Raw genomic sequence first — 17,268 nt, 5'->3', positions numbered from 1 at the left:
ATTATATTGAAGAAGAGTGCGAACGCCTGGTTGCTAACCCATACAAAATTCTATAGAAATCGGCCACTCCTGAAAGTCTGAGACACCTGAGAAATGCATCATATAGAACAGCAGCGCTCAATAACACAATAGGATAGGCAAGAATGCAATATGAGAATTGATAAGCTTAAAAGATTAATGGGGATTGAGCGAGAAGCTAGAGGACGCCGGCCGGTGCGATTGCAAGTGAAATCAATTGCTATGGAGAGGTCAGTTGCATAATTCAAATTATAACGAAAGGAATGAATGGATGAATGGAACTTACTAAATTTCCAATGGGGAGATTTGATCCAGAGCGTAGAGCCAATTACCACCCTGTTCTTCCTTCTCAAGCCTGTAGATTGATTAGTTAAAAGGAGGTTCCTTTCTCTAAAATGGACAGAAAAACATACCAATCATACGGCCAAAGAATAAGATGACCTTGAGTGTTATTCAAAAGATCCTCTGCGCACTGCTTGTCCATCACGTCATCTGTAGCGTGGAACTGCTTGGAGCCAATGGTTGCTGCTCGTCGTCTACGCCTCCGTGATTGAGAGGCATTGAGATTCACTGCCTCGGAATAGTCGACATGCGCCGAATTAGAGCGGGGCTTCTCAACATCCTCTCCAGCAGTAGGATTATCATCATTCTGCACGGTGCTCAACAAAGGTGGATCGGATGCGGTCTTGAGGCGAGACTTCTCATCAATGGCGGATAGGATTTCTTGCCTTTCAGACTGCGGTTCACCTTGGTTTCGGGAAGTGTCTGTCGTCTTCAGTCCAATCTTTTCATCGATATTTTGTGGGGTCTTTGGCTCAATGTTAGGCACTTCAGTCTTAGGGCTGACCAAGGAGATCGGCGAGCCGAGTGGCGCAGAAATCGAGCTGCTACCGCCAGGGGCACCGGTCTGTCGCTGAGCAGTCTTACTTGGCTGGCTTTGCATCTCCGCAAAACGCTCGCCATAAGCAGCATATTCCTTGTATTCTTTCCAGTTTTTGACTTCGCTATCAGGCATGCACCTGAAGACAGACCGATAGATCTTCGTGTTCTTCTCGGCTACGGCCTGCCAAGTGTCCAAATAGAATGCATCGTTCACCGGGTCTTTCATACAGTCCTTGTCAATGAAAATTTGCTTCAGATCTGGAACGGAAGAATGGCCATATCGAGAATGATCATGGCTGTCTTTCGACATCATCGGATTACCATGGCCATGTTCCGAGTCACGGCTCGATGCTTCGGACATACCGTGGCCAGTGGATTGGGAATCCGAGTTGTTATTGGCCTCGGAGTCACGAGGAGCGTCCGTTGGGGGCTCGAGTCTGGAATCTTTACTGGTCGATTTGGCCCGAGATGGCTTTGGCGGCGAAGACGACTTCGGTTGCTCAATGGTACCTTTGCCCTCAGAGAGAATCGGAGAGACAAGACACTCCCTGCCAACCGGTGAGATTTGCGAATCACGACCGACTACTCGACCCGCATTCTCAGCAGCTTTCAAATTATCAAATCCTTCACCGTCTACATCTTTTCGATGTTCGGGGTTATCTGTAACGCGGGGATCGGCAGTCAATCTCCGGTTGCTCTTAAGATTCGGGTTGTTGCCCTGCTCCCAGTCGACATCATGGTTGAAGCTGTGCATGTCCTCGGAGCGGGATAGGAATTCGTCTTGAACACGGTGCCGTCGTTCGATCATCTCTCGCTCGTCTTGTCGCTCGATGATTGACGATTCTGAATCGCGTTGCTGCCGTTCGCCAGCTGGCCTGGTATCCTCCTCAGCGTCCTGGATCTTGCGTAGTTCTTCCTCGGTCGCAAAATCGTGCTCCAAAAGCTCGTCAACATCAATTCCAAGATGTTCTCGCATCAACCGCATGCGAAGAGTATGGGGGAAACGGCCAACAAGATATGGTTTGCCGTTCATAGTGGACATGATCATATCGGTATCACGGACCACAGATGCGACCTCCGAATCACGAGAGCCCAGCATCGAACGTTCGTTAATGTTTGCTGATCCAATAATGGCGGCACGATCATCGACAACCATGCACTTGGCATGGATATAGAGCTGTTCAGTCACCAGCTGTTTCTGCGGACCGATTTTGCCCCAAGTTCGTAAGCTAAAGAATTGAATGTAATCTTCTGGCTCGATACCCAGGGCGCGAAGACGGCCGAAAATTGATGTCTCGCCGCGACAAATGCTGCGATACTGACATTGCATGATCAGACGTACACTAGTACCGCCCTCGCTGTCCACGGTATTTTGGAAACCTGGCATCAATGGAATGACAATAACAGCGCGCCATGCTTCTTCGTTCTTTGCTGCACGAACAATTCGTTCCACCAAAGCATCACCAATCAGGTTCTCAATCTTTCGACCATCGATTTCACAGGTACTGATAAAGAATTGATTTTCAATGTAGACAAAGTGCTCGGATTCTTCGATTAGCTTGACGTAAGCATTCATGATACTATGCTCGGTGACGTCCGGAGTACCAGTGGACCACATGCTGCTGGATCGTAAGATCTGTACTTCACAGGTTCCATCTAGACCCAGAGCCTCCAAATCAGCCGGGTTGAAATCTGGAGGAGGCAGAAGGAACGGTGTAGGTCGCGTTGGTTTCCGCTGGCGGAGGATATAATTCCAGCGCTGAACGAAATGCCGGGTAAGATCACGAGCAGGCTGGCCAACCACATGCATCGAGATATCGTGCCAAGGCATCCGGGGTACGACGTTTCGATCATACATTTCTTCGTATGGTTTATCTAGATCATAAAAGTCCTGAATTCGCGGGTTGGAATAATCCTTGCCGGGCCATAGTTGGCAGTTGTCTGCATCTTTGTGCATGTCTGCAGTCTCAAAGCCGGTGGGTTTATCATCAGTCAATTTGTGTTGAGGCGTGTCCCAACGCCCGAAGCACAGGTCAATGCCTCCAACGAAAGCCAAGGTATGATCAATAAGACACAGTTTTTCATGGTGGGCCCAGAAGAATGTGTTCTGTCGGAATTGATTCGGAGACCTCTGGACAAAGATGTTGGGGTGCAATTCAAGGAGAGAAAACTTCGAGTATTCAGAGTCAATGGGGATGGCGGAGTTGATGTTTCGGTACATTATGACAAAGATTTTGACGCCCTCACGGGCCTTTTGCTGCAGAAGACGATCCAAACGCCACTTCTGACTGATAGCAGCCGGTCGTCGCATGTACAACTCTGGGCTCAGCCACCAATCATGGATGTAAATCACATCCTTGGCCTGATTTATTGCCCTCGAAACGACCCACATGTGGTCTCGAGCATCGACAAGCCACTGCGCAAAGCATTTCTGCCGCACAGGCGCAAAGCTGTCGAATCGATTAGGACGCATCCAAGGCGTATTTTGAGCCATGAATCGAATGGAGTCTTCGAACTGCTGGAGTTGGCGTTCATTCCGTGCAAGCAGTTTCAGTTTGCGCTCAGAGTTCTCGAGTCTTAGCGTATGATGTTGTGGGTGTCTCGCGGATTGCTTTGCAGATTTGGCCAGGTCCTTCGCTTTTTGATTGCGGAGACTGATCTTCGGGGTTGTTATTTTGAAATGCGAGTCCACAAGAAAAACATCATAAATGTTCATCTCCTCGGGGGAATCCACACAAACTACGTAGCTGTGTCGAACAAGGAACCACTTTGGCCAGTGTCGTTTCTTGATGAGAGATGGATTCAAGGCTCTCCGGAAGTCCAACCCCTTTGATGACTGGATGATCAAAAAGCCTTCCTTACCATGATAACTACCTTCGGCAGCGAGGCGAACTCCAAGAGCAGATAGCTCCAGGAACTTGCATAGTCGATTGCTGCCAGCCCGGAATATCAAAAAACGGATCATTTTCTGCAAGTAAATCTCAAGCTTCTTGCGTTGTCTCTCTGGATATGTTTCCCTTTTACCCCCCTGGGCTCCTTCCTGTGTAGATGAAGGGGCCACAGCCGATTCCCCTTCCTGAGGATTCGTAATGCTAGACTTTCGACGGGTGAGGGCACCGGACAACCGGCGTTGATGTTGCTGGGTCTGCTTCTTCTTTTTCCCTGTCCGCTCAGTCCCACTCATTGGCTCCGGTCCAGTCTCATAGCCGCCATCTTCATCTTCATCCTCGAACTCACTTTCCAGCCCTCTAACGCCCCGAAGATACGGGAATGCACTCCTGGGGAAACGAGGAAGACTTGGGCTGTTCTCACTAGTCCGTAGCTGAATGTACTTTTGAGTCCCAAGATGGAGTTTGTACTTCAAGTGCAGGTTGGCAAAATCTCTCAAGGTCCGAAAGATGATCCACTTCATCCGGGTCATTCCACTGCCATACTCTAATTCAATGCGGAAGACAAGGTGCCGATCCCCAGAATGGGCGTCAATGCGACTATCCGTCACGCGAACCTTCAGTTGTTCCAGGAGAATCGGAATTCGTTTGCTTCCGTGTTCATCTCTTTGGAAAAAACTGGCCAAGATCAGTGCAGCTGGCACGGCTGAAGCCAACTCAGCGAGCAACTCTGCCGACTTCTTATTGTCTACCGTATTCTCAGGCTTGCGCCGTTGCCCGATGAGCTTAAATCCGGCTTTGATCTGCTTCCACCTTTGGGCGCTCGCACTGGTGCCGCGCTCGTTCCGGTGCCGTCTCCAAGTGGCCGCAAGGCTATCAGCATTGTCCGAAGGACCCGCCAGACCAGTAAGCCGTCTTAGGTGACTTGGCCGCTGTTCATCCTGATTTTCGTCTGGCTGCCGCCCAATATAAGACATACCACGGGCTCCAGCCCATGCGCTCCTTTTTCGACGATTGAGCCTCTCACGACCCTCATCCTCAGATACTCCTTCCCGTGGTTGCGGGGTAAAGTCAGTTGTACTACTTCTCCGGGGAAAGATGTTTTGCCGATAGTTCTCGAACGGCGCAAAGGATGAGGAAAAGTGGAAGGAGGGTCGACGGCCAGCTTTAGGCGTAGTAGGTGCCGTTCGGTTGCCTGCATCCTCTTCCTCTGCTTGAGGGCGTCGTGGGATCTTCTTTCTTTTGGGACGATCCGCTTGTTCTGCACCACTTTCCTCCGCATCCGCCTCGATATCACTACCCTCTTCTGGCAATGGTTCGGGAAAGCGAAAGTCACCACGTTCAGAGCCGGGGGTCGCTAACTCCGGAGGGGGTTGCCGAAAGTCCGGAACTGCACCTCCGCTAGCCGAACGCGCGTGGGAGGTGAAAGATGACTTCAATTTGGTAATGAATGATCTTCCCCTGGCCGACTGCTCTCCATCGTCACCATACAAGGACGTAGGCCGGGACTGTGGCAGTGCGGCGTTTTCGGTGTCGGTTTCTCGGAATTGAACGCTAGGGGCACGAGAAGAGGGGGGGAGCCCTGGAACGGAAGACTGATGCTTTTGATGGCCCTCGCAGGGCGAATTGTCCTCATTGGAGTTGTTGGGTGGTCGAGTGTTCAGGGATGGTTTCTCTTTCGGCGAACGCTGGGTTGAAGAAGAACGGAAGTTCTCCTTGCTCTGGGAAGAAGCAGAATAGGCTTTCTTGGACGGCTGTGAAGTGGGACCCTCCTGATCATCTTCGTTCATATCTATCGACGGGGCCAATTTAATAGAGGCAGGCTGTTTGGCCTCGGTCGGAGAGGGAAACGGCGATGACAGCTTCGGTGTGTTCGAAGTTGAAATAGGGTCTGGTTTTTTGGTTTGGACCATTTCGGGGCTGCGGCCTGCCTCTGAAGAAGAGGCTAGCATTGCGTCGGTCATGTTACGCTGATGATTATCAGTTTGCAGCTCTCGGCGGGCGCCGTCGAAATCCGGGGTGACGTACAAATCGAGATCCTTGCTCTGACTTTCATGCCCAGGGCCGAACAACAGACCGGACTCAACGTTCGGTGGGAAAGTATACTTTACTCGAGTGTCGGCATTTAAAGGAGCACTTGTCGTCTAAATTAGTTCGCAACTGCGGTGGAGCTCCGGCCCAGTAACAGAGTGTCTCCGACTGGAGAGGACCCGCCAAGCTAGCCAAGTAACGGGCGGTAGGAAACAATAAAGGGGGAAGTTCAAGGACAGTGAAATGTCGATCGCACAAGGGTTTCACAAGCACATTTATATTTTATGTGCAACAGGCCGAAGGAGATTGAAATGAAAAGGAAGAGGAAGAAGAAATAAAGAAAAAGAGAAACCCAATGATTCATCTGTTGTTCCTCGTACGTTTGCTTTTTTCCCAATTGAGATTCATTATGGCCTCAGGCTTGGTAATCACGTGGCTCTAGATACGTAATACAAAGTAATAGTCAAATTGACATAAATAGTTCAAATATTTATTCCGTTGGAATAGTCAGGTGAAAGATAGAAACTAGTCGAACTAAAGTATCACTGGATTTGTACTAGTGAGTTGTAATCTAGTGGGGAAGTCCGATGTTTAGTCTCTGGCCCTCGGCTTCTTACATATATACCCGAAACGCCTGCAGAATACATAATCCGATTGTTCCCCACCCTTCTTGGGTTATCTTTCGCACTTTACATGTGGCATACAGCCGAGCATCGCACCGGATTTGTTCTCACTTCAAGATTATTTTCTTTCAATCAACATAACACTTGAACCCTCTACCAACATGACCGACCCATTGAAGACTTTGGACTTAGGCCGGCCGAAGCCAACCGCCATTTCGCGAAAGGTCTACGCCATTGCCGGAATCTCAGTGACAGTGTTTGGACTTGGAGAGCTTCATTCGCAAGCCACTTCAGTGGCCTGTCTCTGGCTGCTGCACCCTCGCCTGGCAACCCAGGAACGAATGACTGATATCGCTGCATCAACCATTACCGACTGGAACACCAAAACCAAAGATACCCCAACAGCCAAAGGTCTCATTGCTGTCTCTTTTGATCAGCGCAATCATGGTGCCAGAATGGTTGATCCGCTGGCCAATGAGGCGTGGCGACAGGGCAATCCGCGCCATGCCCAAGATATGTTCTCTATCTTCCGTAAGCTTTCCTAGAACATAACCCCCCGCATCCTGAAAGTGATGATATCTAACCAGCAGGAATACCTCAGAGGGAACCGCAAGGGATACTTCATTGTTGATGGACTATCTTGCCGCGTTCGTATTTCCCAATGGGGAGAATAAGATCTCCGAGAACCTGGTTCTGGGCGTCTCCCTTGGTGGACACGCCGCCTGGAGCTGCTTATTGCACGAGCCTCGTGTCAGCGCAGGTGTGGTTATCATCGGCTGTCCGGATTATCTTAATCTTATGGTGGATCGTGCACGACTATCGAAATTGCCCTCGTGGACAAAAAGCGACCCGCCAGGAGCAGAGATCCTGGGTTCCGAGGCTTTCCCGGCTTCGTTTGTGGATATCGTCAAACAGTACGATCCTGCAAGTCTCATGCTCAGTCATGTCAAGAGTGCACCTGGTCCACTGCGTGACGAGACCATACCTGCGCCAACAGAACAGGAACAGCAGGAGCTTCGGCCTTTGCTGACCCGGTGTCTGGCTGGCAAGCGCATCTTGAACTTGTCTGGCGGGATCGACAAGCTTGTGCCGTATCACCGTGGTGAGGCCTTTTTGACATGGTTCAAGAGTGCAATCTCATCCAATGGATGGTTTGGGGATGGTGCGGTCACGTTCGAAGATATCATTGACCAGGCAGCAGGCCACGAAGTCACCCCTAAAATGGTTGATGAGGCTGTCCGGTTTATCAGTGAAACATTGGCAGTCAATGAGAACAGCAAGGACCGTAGGGGTTCAGTGCGGGAATCCAAGATCTAGACATTGCCACGAATATAAAATAAGACGCAAAAGATTACTTGGGAGTTTGCCTTATTCCGAAATGATAAGATTTACAACTCACACATGCGGAGACTTTCTAATCAGCATGGCATAAGTCACTGGAACTATACAATGACACCAGGCTTGGAACAATTGTAATAGTCACCCACTGTGTACGGAATAGTACATACAATGGCAATGATGGACAGCCGTCGGTTCCAACCTTTACATGTTCCAGATATGCAGTGGGCATGAACCCATATCAAGTACCAGTCAAAACCGGGACACGCAAATTTTGAAAAAATCCTCCTTGTGGTATTTGTTTAACACAATGTGAAATCATAAGGGCATTCGGAGGCCATGCTATGCTGCTTGCATACACAAAAACCCTGTTTCTTTTCGAGCACCTCAGCCAACCGTTCCGGCTCGTGGCGTTCTTTTTTTGAGTTCCGATCGTCCTCCTCAGGCAGAAAGACTTTGATCCTCCACTTTAAGACCGAATGCAGCTAGGGCTGCGATTGCCCCGATTCACCCGCCATCTCAAAATAAACACCGAATCAACGCTTATGCGACCAGCTCACAGACACCACCGGCCTCCTTGATCTTCTGCTCGGCGTCACGGCTGAAGTAACGGGCACGGACGACGACGGGGATCTGGGGGAGACGGCCCTTTCCGAGGACCTTGGAGTAACCGAGGGGGAGGAGGTCAATGACGGGGGCGGTGTCGGTCTTCTGGCCGCTCACGTAGGCGTCACGCTGCTCAGCGGGGACGAGGGACCAAAGCTGTAAAAAGAAAGAAAAAAAAGTTAGCCAAATCGTTGCACAAGAATCTCCAAATCGACCCTCTCAGATATGGCGAAAACCCAAAGTATGTTCTATCTTTGCCTCCGTTCCCGAATACGCAAAATTTTCGCCTCCCTGGGTTTTGTCTTCAAAAGGATCAATTTCATTCGGTTGGTCACGTACCTTGTCGAGGTTGATGGTAGGCTTCCAGAACTGCTGCTTGGTCTTGTGGAAGTAGCGCATACCGACCTTACCGAAGTAACCGGGGTGGTACTTGTCAATGTTGGTACGGTGGTGGTGTTGACCACCGGCCATACCACGACCACCGGGGCTCTTGCGGTGCTTGCCGACACGACCGTAACCGGCGGACACATGGCCACGGCTGTGGAAGAAATGAAGGTTAGTATATTGCTGATAGAGGTCGATTGCAGGTGAAGATGTTTCGCGATACAGCAATCTTGAAATTGCGCCGATCATGAATCCTCCAAAAATGATCGAGGGACGAGGACAGGAGGGCGACTCACTGCTTCCGGGTGTTCGAAAAACGGGTAGGCATCTTGTCGGCGGTGGTGTTCTCGACAAGACCGGTTCGAGATTTAGGCGTTGAAGGGGGGAAGGGACGTGAATACTTCCGGCTCTGATGTTGAAATCCACGCTCGCGCCTGCTAGAGTGTGCGCTAACTTCGCTTGTCCCGTGATAGGGTCAAACCCTTGCTTGGGGCTGATAAAGTCATGTGATGATCCATCATGACTTTGTCATACCGCCTTCTGTATTCGTAACAGCTAAATGGCCCATCAACTATATACGAGGATCTTCACTCCGTAGACCTTTGAGGAATACATTTTTGGGTATTAATTTTTTTTTTTTATTATTATTTTGTTTGCTCATGACTCAAGTATGAACTATGACTTTTCTGCAAAAAACTTGGACAGTCGCTGCACTGTCACTTGGGCTGGTCGTGCGGATGAAGAGGCTACCAGACTTCCCTGGATCCAGCCTGGCAGCTTCTTTTGAATACGTGGCGTATCATACCGTTGATCAAGCATGATAATGGCTGCATAGTCATTTACATGTCTAATTGCTCGTCCAATGCATTGATTGACGGCCCGCATGCAGGAATTTTCATAAAAGTCTCTACCCGCGGCCAAGGCGTTGGCCTTCTTTTCGGATTCCGACCCCGAGCCATGTTTATAGGTCTTCTCCTCAATGTACTTGATCTTTGCTTGCCAGACTGCACTGCGGATATTGGGAAAAGGTAAACCAATAATCAACACAGCTCGTCCCAGTCGGTCAGAAAAATTGATACCCTCTGACAACTTTCCACCAACCACTGATAATAACAACGCTCCGGATCCCGATTCAACAGCTTCGGTGTACTCCTGTAGCAATGTATCAGTGGTTTTTACTGCTTCACGGGATTCGTAAAGAATCTTCTTCTTCCGCTCGATCAGGCTAAGGGTCGTTTGGCCATTGCCATTGGCAATCGGCTTTTGCCAAACGCTCAAGACCTGGCTGAGGTAGTCGTAACTCGGGAAAAATGCGACGACTCCATCAGGAATAGCTTGACATAGTGTGGCTATAGTTCGTCCCAGGTCTGTGATCTACGATAAGAGTCAGCAAGATTTTATTTTATTTTTTTTTTTTAAAAAAAAAAACACCCCGTGTTAAGTTATTGAGGCATGGAGAGATCTGACCATCTTTTCAGATCCACGCGCCTCGTATGTGAAGTCAAAATCCGAGCCCAGGATCCCCCGGGTTAGTGATTGCGCCACCAAGTTGGTATTCGGAATGACGTGACCATAAGTGAACGTATCAAGTCGCTCGGGTGCGACGTATGAGAACAAATGGTTTGCATAGTCTGACATCTGTCAAATACGTTAGTGGACCCTAGTGCGAGGGAGCTGAAACGTAAGTCTCACCGGAGACATTGTTCCACCTGCAAGTATGACTGCTCGAGCATCTTCAACAATCTCTCTGAAATGATTTGTAGGGTCAAGAAGCATGTATTTCAACACTAGATCATCGTGATTCTTCTGATAAAAAAGCCTACCCTCTTCTGAGGGGTTCATTAAAGGTAGTAGAAAACTCTGAATATGGAAGAGGACGGGCGTGGTCGTTTTGCTTTTCTGGCTTGGTAGAGATTTCTCTGAAGATTCGACATACCCATCTACCTTGCGAGCCAACTTGCTCTCTTGCAAGTATCGAGACAGCTTGTAAGGGTTGATCTGATCAACTCCTTTGCCTGCCATGAGATCCGAAAACTGAACAGAACCCTCTGACGGGCCATTTCGCTCAGAAACTGATCGGAGATGACTAGCAATGGAACTGACCAGCCGGATCACCTGAGCAACATAACTCCGGTTTTTGCCTTTCAGGCGAGTCTTAAATTTGCGCGCATATATGGTCAATTGCGAGATTGCGGTTTGTAATTGGCACAAAGAGACTGTCACCGAGTGAATGCCAGCGATTGCATCCATGAGGTTGTGAGCCTCGTCTATGATAACCACATGGCCCTTCACGGACAGGTTGAGGGCTTCGCGAGCAGACCTTTGAAGCAGCAAAGGGTATGGCAGTGTCACAATCTATGAGAGTAATTAGCGAGAGGAGTTGTTAGCGAGAGATATCTAGCAACAAGCTGCAACGAACCTCGCTGTGTTTAATGACCTCGCGAGATGCATAGTACGGGCAAATGCCAATCTCCTTTCCCACTTTGCCAATATCTTCGATGTCTTTGACTGTCGCCAATACATGGTCTCGGAACTGAAGTTTCAAGGCGTCATCATCCTTGGGGAGATAGGTACATTTCTTGTCTGCAGCAACACCGGACTGCTGCAGCTCTAAACACCGCTCATTGATTGCAGTGCTGTTATCCAGTGCTTGGACCTTGGGATTTACACACAAATTCTTTCGAGATCCCAGCGAAAGGTGTTTGATCCGCTCTTCCAGCTTGGACAGACCGTCTTGGTCCGAATCGGGCACGTTGGGTATACTCGATGGAAATGCAACCCGCCGCAGCTCACCAGCAAATTGGCTCAACTGCGAGTGCGTTCTAGAGCAGTAGAAGATCTTGACTGAGTCATCTTCCTCATCTTCCTGCCCCTGAGAGGAGAACTTTCCCTTGAATCGCTCTAATAAAGCTAGCGTGCTGGCAGACAAGCCATCAACCCCGCCTGAGTCACTCGGCTTCTTCTTTTGGTCCGTTTCGCTATCATAATCATCGAGAACAAATTGACTGTCGTCATCGAGCTCCCCCAGCGACTCTGGCTCAGCCACTCGCTATATCGAGGTCAGTTGGAATAGATTCTCAATTTGCGATAGAAGGTATCTCGCGTCTACCTGTTTTTTCCGAGGTCGTTCCTGACTTCCCTGGGCCTGTTTCAGACGGTCTTCCTCTTGTTTGACTTTTGCGAGTCTGGTTTCAAACTCTTGTCTCTTCTCCGTTATGGCCCGTCGCGAGTCACGTTTGGCGAATTCGACCATCCATTCTGGGTCGTCATCGTCACCTAGGAGAATGAGGTTATCAATTTGAAGAGGGCAAAAAAAGGAGAAATAGAGAAATAGAGAAATAGATTCTCCGGTGAAGAACTGGAAAGCATACAAGCTACCTGGTCCAACGTTTGTTCAAAGGCTTTGCGCTTGTGATCTCGCAGCCAAGTCAATGAACCGCAAATCAAACTCAAAGATTTACCCTAGATCAATATCAGCTCTTTGGACAATACAGCCGGATTGTGGCGCATGATCCGAATCCCCGGGGCTATAATTTGCGATGTGGAGCACGTACGGTACCTGTGGGATTTTGTCTTGTCAGTCAGATCCATCAAGGAGGGGGAAAACACAAACCAGTAGGGGATTCAAAGACAGCTATTTTTCCATCTTCCAGGCAACCATATAGATTGTGCATAAATTGAAGTTGAATATCATATGGAACAAATGGATGATGAAAATCCCGATCCATTGTGATGATTGGAAAGAATGAAAGAGGAAAAGATAAAAATAAACCGTTAAAAGTGGATCCGGAAAGAGAGAGATTCCACTAGTGTACTACTTACTTAGTAGTAACTAGTAAGTACGGAGTATTTTCAGGGGCAAGTAACAAACCAGTACGAAGGACTCCGTAAGGGCCGTAAGTAGTACTGTAAGTAGTCAAGTGCGGGTCAGACATTAACCATTACCTATATGCCTAAATGCCGAGGTTCTACTACTTAGAAATGTATTTTATGTTCCCGTGTAGATGATGGGGCTGTGTAGTACAGGAAAGAACAATATGATAATCTATTTATATACTGTATTCAAATATTGCCCTCGTCATTCTTATTTATTATTCTCACTACATAGAATTGAATACAAAAAGTACCTGCGGGGTGGACACAGTTGACCCTCAAGGGAAAAAAAGTGGGCTGTGGTTCACTTGCTCCGCTTGGCGACTTTACAACTTTCCCCCGATTCTTTTTTCTTATTACTTCTCTTTATCCACCTCTTAAAAGAAGCTGATGGTACTGAGCGCCCCCCAGCAGGACGCGGAGTTCCTCTAAGATCTAAATCACATTACGGATGAACAGACCGCCGCAAGGCCGTGGTCAGCCACGGGTGGGTGCGACTTGGTATCCAGGGGGCCAGGATGATTTTTACATGCCAGAGGTCATCTCCCCCTCTCCCCAAAGGTACGTTTCAGTCGCAGGTGCTTAACCCTTATATTTCCACATGCAACCCCACGAAGATGCCTCGGGTACGAGTACTAATTCATCCCATCAGGGTCATGCCTGAAGTCCCCGAAAACATGCAGGATAACATCGCACAACTGGAACATCACGCTCGTGACCCCCGCCGCGCGCAGCAGCAGCAGCAACAACAACAACAACAACAACAACAACAACAATACCAGCAACCGCCGCCCGGCCAGTACCGCAGCCAGTTCCCGGAGCGCACTTCCTCTGCTGTTCAGGGCCAGCTGCAACAACAATCACAGGTCCATGATCATGGCGCCTACGCGCAATCCGCAACCTATGATAGCATGGATCATCCCAACTTCTCACCCTTCCCCGTATTGCGGAACCCACCCCCCAACGTGCCGCCCACGGACGAACAGCGGGAGGCGAATCTAGAGCGAGCCCGGATGGCTGTCTTGTCGACTACGGACCCGGAGATGCAATTGGCATGGGCCCAGGACGCGCTGGCCTACGTGGAGGTGGCCGCGCAAAATGAGGCTCGCTTGGCAGTAACACAGCCCCCGCGGCCACACACTCCCCAGGGGGAGCGCCAATTAAAGACTGATGCCTTGAACATCGTTACTTTCCTAGCGGAACAGCACCACCCCAAGGCTGAGTTTATCAAGGGTATGTGGCTCGAATTTGGCAAGTTCGGTTATCGAGTGGACCGCAAAGGAGCGTTTCGATGCTATTCTAGAGCGGCGGAGAAGGGGTATGCGCGCGCCGAATACCGGATCGGAATGCAATTTGAAAGCTCGGGGGAGCCCGAGAAGGCGACCAAGCACTATGAGCGGGGTGTTGCCATGGCGGATTCTGCCTCATACTACGTACGTCTTCTTCTACCCCTTCGCTACTATGGAATCGACATTAACCTCCGTTCTAGCGCCTGGGAATGATGATTCTCCTCGGCCAGCACGGTCAACGCCAGGACTTCCAAAGGGGCCTGGAGTATATCCGGTTGGCCGCGCAATCATGCGACCAAAATGCCCCACAGGGAGCCTATGTGAGTTTAATTGGACTTGAACAGGTTTGATGTTTCGGTTGCTAATGTTCTCAACAGGTATATGGGATGCTTCTAGCTCGGGAACTTCCTCAAGTGAGCGTGCCTGAAGCCTTCCTTCCTATGGACCTCAACACCTCGCGCGTGAACATTGAGAAGGCCGCGTATCATGGATTTGCCAAAGCTCAGGTAAAGATGGGTGCCTCATATGAGCTATGCCAGCTAGAGTGTGACTTCAACCCAGCCCTGTCCCTGCACTACAATGCTCTAGCAGCGCGCCAGGGTGAACCTGAAGCGGAGATGGCGATCAGTAAATGGTTCCTCTGTGGACATGAAGGTGTATTCGAGAAGAACGACGAACTGGCATTTACATATGCGCAACGGGCGGCTCAGAGTGGTCTTCCCACCGCTGAATTCGCCTTGGGTTACTTTTATGAAGTCGGAATTTTCGTTCCCGTTGACATCAAAGAAGCTCGAAGCTGGTACGCCAAGGCCGCCGCCAGCGGCAACAAGGATGCAACTGGCCGCATCGACAGTATTTCTCGTTCCAAGACTCTCTCCCGGAGGGATCACGAGAAGGTAGCTATCTCTCGGATCAAGTCAACCCGTCATGCGCACCAGCGTGTCAACTCTTTGGACCCAACCCCGGAGAACATTGAGATGCCTGATCCTTCGCGTATGACTCTCTCCGACCCCCCCTCAGCCGCAGCTCCTTACCCTGATCGCTCTACCCCCCGCCCTCGGCCGGGCCAGCCAAGCTATCAAATGCCCGATCCTCGGCCAAGCTCTGCGTTTGGGGTCAATCCGAACCTGCGTACAAATGGGGCTCCAGGTTACGGTGGTTCTCCAGGCCCTCGAAACCCGGCCTATGGCCCCGGCCCTGCTTCTGGCTCCATGGGCTATCGCCAGCCTGGTCCTGGTACACCAGTTAGCGCACCAGCGGGCCCTGTAAGCCCCCAAGCTGCGAACATGATAAGTCCTGGTGGAACGCCCCGAATTGATGTCGGTTACTCCGCTCCAATTCCGCCACCGGGCGATCGACGACGCCCTCCACCTACACGGCTCGATGGAATGCCTCCTCCTGATAGGAAACCAGTGCGAACCCCGGTGAGTGGTCACCCCGGGTCATTGCCATCGCCTCGCGGTCCAGCATCTCCTCGCACAATTGGCTCTCCCTCCTCTGGCACATTCCCTCCTCGCATGGAGTCCCGACAGCCATCTCGGGGCTCGGCATCCTCTACTCCCCAGCCACCGTCCAGCTCCTCTTCGGCACAGATGCCCGCTGCACAGCCGCCGAAACCTAGCGCCCCGCCGCCCAGCAAGGGCCCCAAGACTTTTGAAGAAATGGGAGTTCCAAGTGCCAAAACTGACAGTGATTGTGTAAGTGTTCCATTCCATGGATCTCTGGTTTCGAAGCTAATTAGATTCAGCTGGTGATGTGATACCCTGAACGCCATCTTGGACTTGCCCCAATGATCTTCATATTTTCCCTCATTTCCCCCTTATGTTCTTTTATAATCCTGGAAGATTTATTTTGTTCGAAGAAAAAATTACTCGCCTTCCAGGTACTGTTTTTTTTATTCTGTCCCAAACATTTTGCATTTACGCTGGTGCTATCATGGCTGCCTGGGGCCGTTGGACATATGGTTGGTTTCAATCTCTCTGTTGTTTTGTTAGATACGAGGCGTTACCAGTAATGAAATCTATAGCATTTGAAGTACTAGTGTTTTTTCTGGTGCTGTAGATCCACGTGGAGGAGTTTTCCCCCCTCTGCTTCTTCCTCTTCTTCTCCCTCTCCCTCTCCCTCTCCCTCTCCCTTTTGTATCTTTGCATCTTGTTTGAACTTGAAATCCCAAATTCGTCATGGCTCGCAAAATCAAAGGTGATAAAGGTATCACAGGTGACACAGGGGGCACTGATGGTAACCGCAATGATGCCGACTAACAAAAGCAAGATTCTACCATTATCCTCGATTATCTACGTGAGGATTCTTTTGAAATTTGAATGAATTTTTTTTTTTTCTAAAAAAAAAAGAGATCTGAGCTGAAGTGTATAGGAGAACAAAAGTCCGATATGGATGTCCACTAGTGCCTCGAGTGACGGTAGCGCTAACGTGGACTTACCCAGTCGACCATATTCGGTTTGCGACAATCCCCCATTCTTTTATTCCGAGAATCTTCTTACAGAGACTTGGATAGGCAATCGAGATTTCTGCGAACCTGCACAACAAAGTTTCCAAAAGTGAGGGAGGTTCATCTCCACATCTTCGGTGTAGCTGACAGGGACTGGAATACAAACGCAAGCTGCCAAGTTACTACGAGAATTGCAGCAAAATGGCGACATTGAAGGACGATCAGCCGGTATATCTCAAGCCGATGCAGTGCGTGAAGATGTTTCTTTACTAACATGAAGACCGGGAATGTCCAGGAAAACAGGTTGTTTACCATGCATTACAGGATGCATCACAGAGCATGACCCCCGAAGACATCGCTACGCGGAAGCGGGATATAGAGAAGCTTCAGGATGAGCTAGCCACTATTAAAGCCAAGGAGAAAAAGATCCGAGCCGCATTGTCAACCTTCGAGGGCAAGCCGCGACTTTCCGATATTCGACAAGACATCCAAAGGCTTGAGGAAGAACGAAGTGCGATTCAGGCGCGTCTGACAAGCCATCACGGCGATGATGCTGTGACACTTCCCCCGGATGAGCGAGAGAAACTTGAACAAGAGTGGAAACAATGGCAACGTTATGCCATCGGCCGTCGTCGCATCTGTCGGGAACTATGGGGGAAGTGCACCGAGGTTTTACCTGAGAAGATGACATCGCAAGAGCTTTGGGTGCGCTACTAAGCCATGTCCATACGAGTTGGAATCACCTGTGTTTGCTGATATGGCTTGCAGGAGACGCTGGGGCTTGAAGGGACCCTCCAATGAGGAGAGGTCGGGTATTGACGCTATGTTGATGATCACTTTCGTCTCCACTTTAGTCACATTTGTGATTTGCGGCTCGGTCTGAGCGT

At 49.8% G+C, this 17,268-nt stretch overlaps 5 protein-coding genes across 5 annotated transcripts; 2 read left to right on the top strand and 3 right to left on the bottom strand.

Moving 5' to 3' along the window:
• Positions 1-231: 231 nt before the first annotated feature.
• Positions 232-5,752, bottom strand: pld3 (phospholipase D; the record flags this gene model as incomplete). The annotated part of the gene is made up of 3 exons (XM_057136532.1): positions 232-238; positions 305-373; positions 432-5,752. 3 exons carry the CDS (start codon positions 5,750-5,752, stop codon positions 232-234), a joined length of 5,397 nt encoding a protein of 1,798 aa, XP_056999218.1.
• Positions 5,753-6,603: 851 nt separating this feature from the next.
• Positions 6,604-7,759, top strand: N7520_002596 (uncharacterized protein; the record flags this gene model as incomplete). Its single annotated transcript, XM_057136531.1, has 2 exons — positions 6,604-6,973; positions 7,044-7,759. The coding sequence occupies 2 exons, from the start codon at positions 6,604-6,606 to the stop codon at positions 7,757-7,759; spliced, it is 1,086 nt and encodes a 361-aa protein (XP_056999217.1).
• A 564-nt stretch (positions 7,760-8,323) lies between these two features.
• On the bottom strand, positions 8,324-9,098 carry N7520_002595 (60S ribosomal protein uL15; the record flags this gene model as incomplete). Its single annotated transcript, XM_057136530.1, has 3 exons — positions 8,324-8,542; positions 8,726-8,924; positions 9,067-9,098. 3 exons carry the CDS (start codon positions 9,096-9,098, stop codon positions 8,324-8,326), a joined length of 450 nt encoding a protein of 149 aa, XP_056999216.1.
• A 347-nt stretch (positions 9,099-9,445) lies between these two features.
• chl1 (DNA helicase) lies at positions 9,446-12,361 on the bottom strand (the record flags this gene model as incomplete). Its single annotated transcript, XM_057136529.1, has 6 exons — positions 9,446-10,144; positions 10,238-10,408; positions 10,463-11,125; positions 11,190-11,819; positions 11,880-12,046; positions 12,325-12,361. The coding sequence occupies 6 exons, from the start codon at positions 12,359-12,361 to the stop codon at positions 9,446-9,448; spliced, it is 2,367 nt and encodes a 788-aa protein (XP_056999215.1).
• A 733-nt stretch (positions 12,362-13,094) lies between these two features.
• On the top strand, positions 13,095-17,098 carry N7520_002593 (uncharacterized protein; the record flags this gene model as incomplete). The annotated part of the gene is given in 7 exon segments (XM_057136528.1): positions 13,095-13,204; positions 13,296-14,076; positions 14,133-14,252; positions 14,310-15,629; positions 16,448-16,520; positions 16,532-16,609; positions 16,662-17,098. 7 exon segments carry the CDS (start codon positions 13,095-13,097, stop codon positions 17,096-17,098), a joined length of 2,919 nt encoding a protein of 972 aa, XP_056999214.1.
• Between the last annotated feature and the right edge of the window lie 170 nt (positions 17,099-17,268).

This window comes from Penicillium odoratum (genome assembly GCF_028828045.1).
Source record: "Penicillium odoratum strain IBT 22623 chromosome Unknown utg000002l_segment0_segment0, whole genome shotgun sequence".
In the NCBI taxonomy this organism is placed as follows: domain Eukaryota; kingdom Fungi; phylum Ascomycota; class Eurotiomycetes; order Eurotiales; family Aspergillaceae; genus Penicillium; species Penicillium odoratum.
This window is presented reverse-complemented; position numbering and strand designations above follow the sequence as displayed.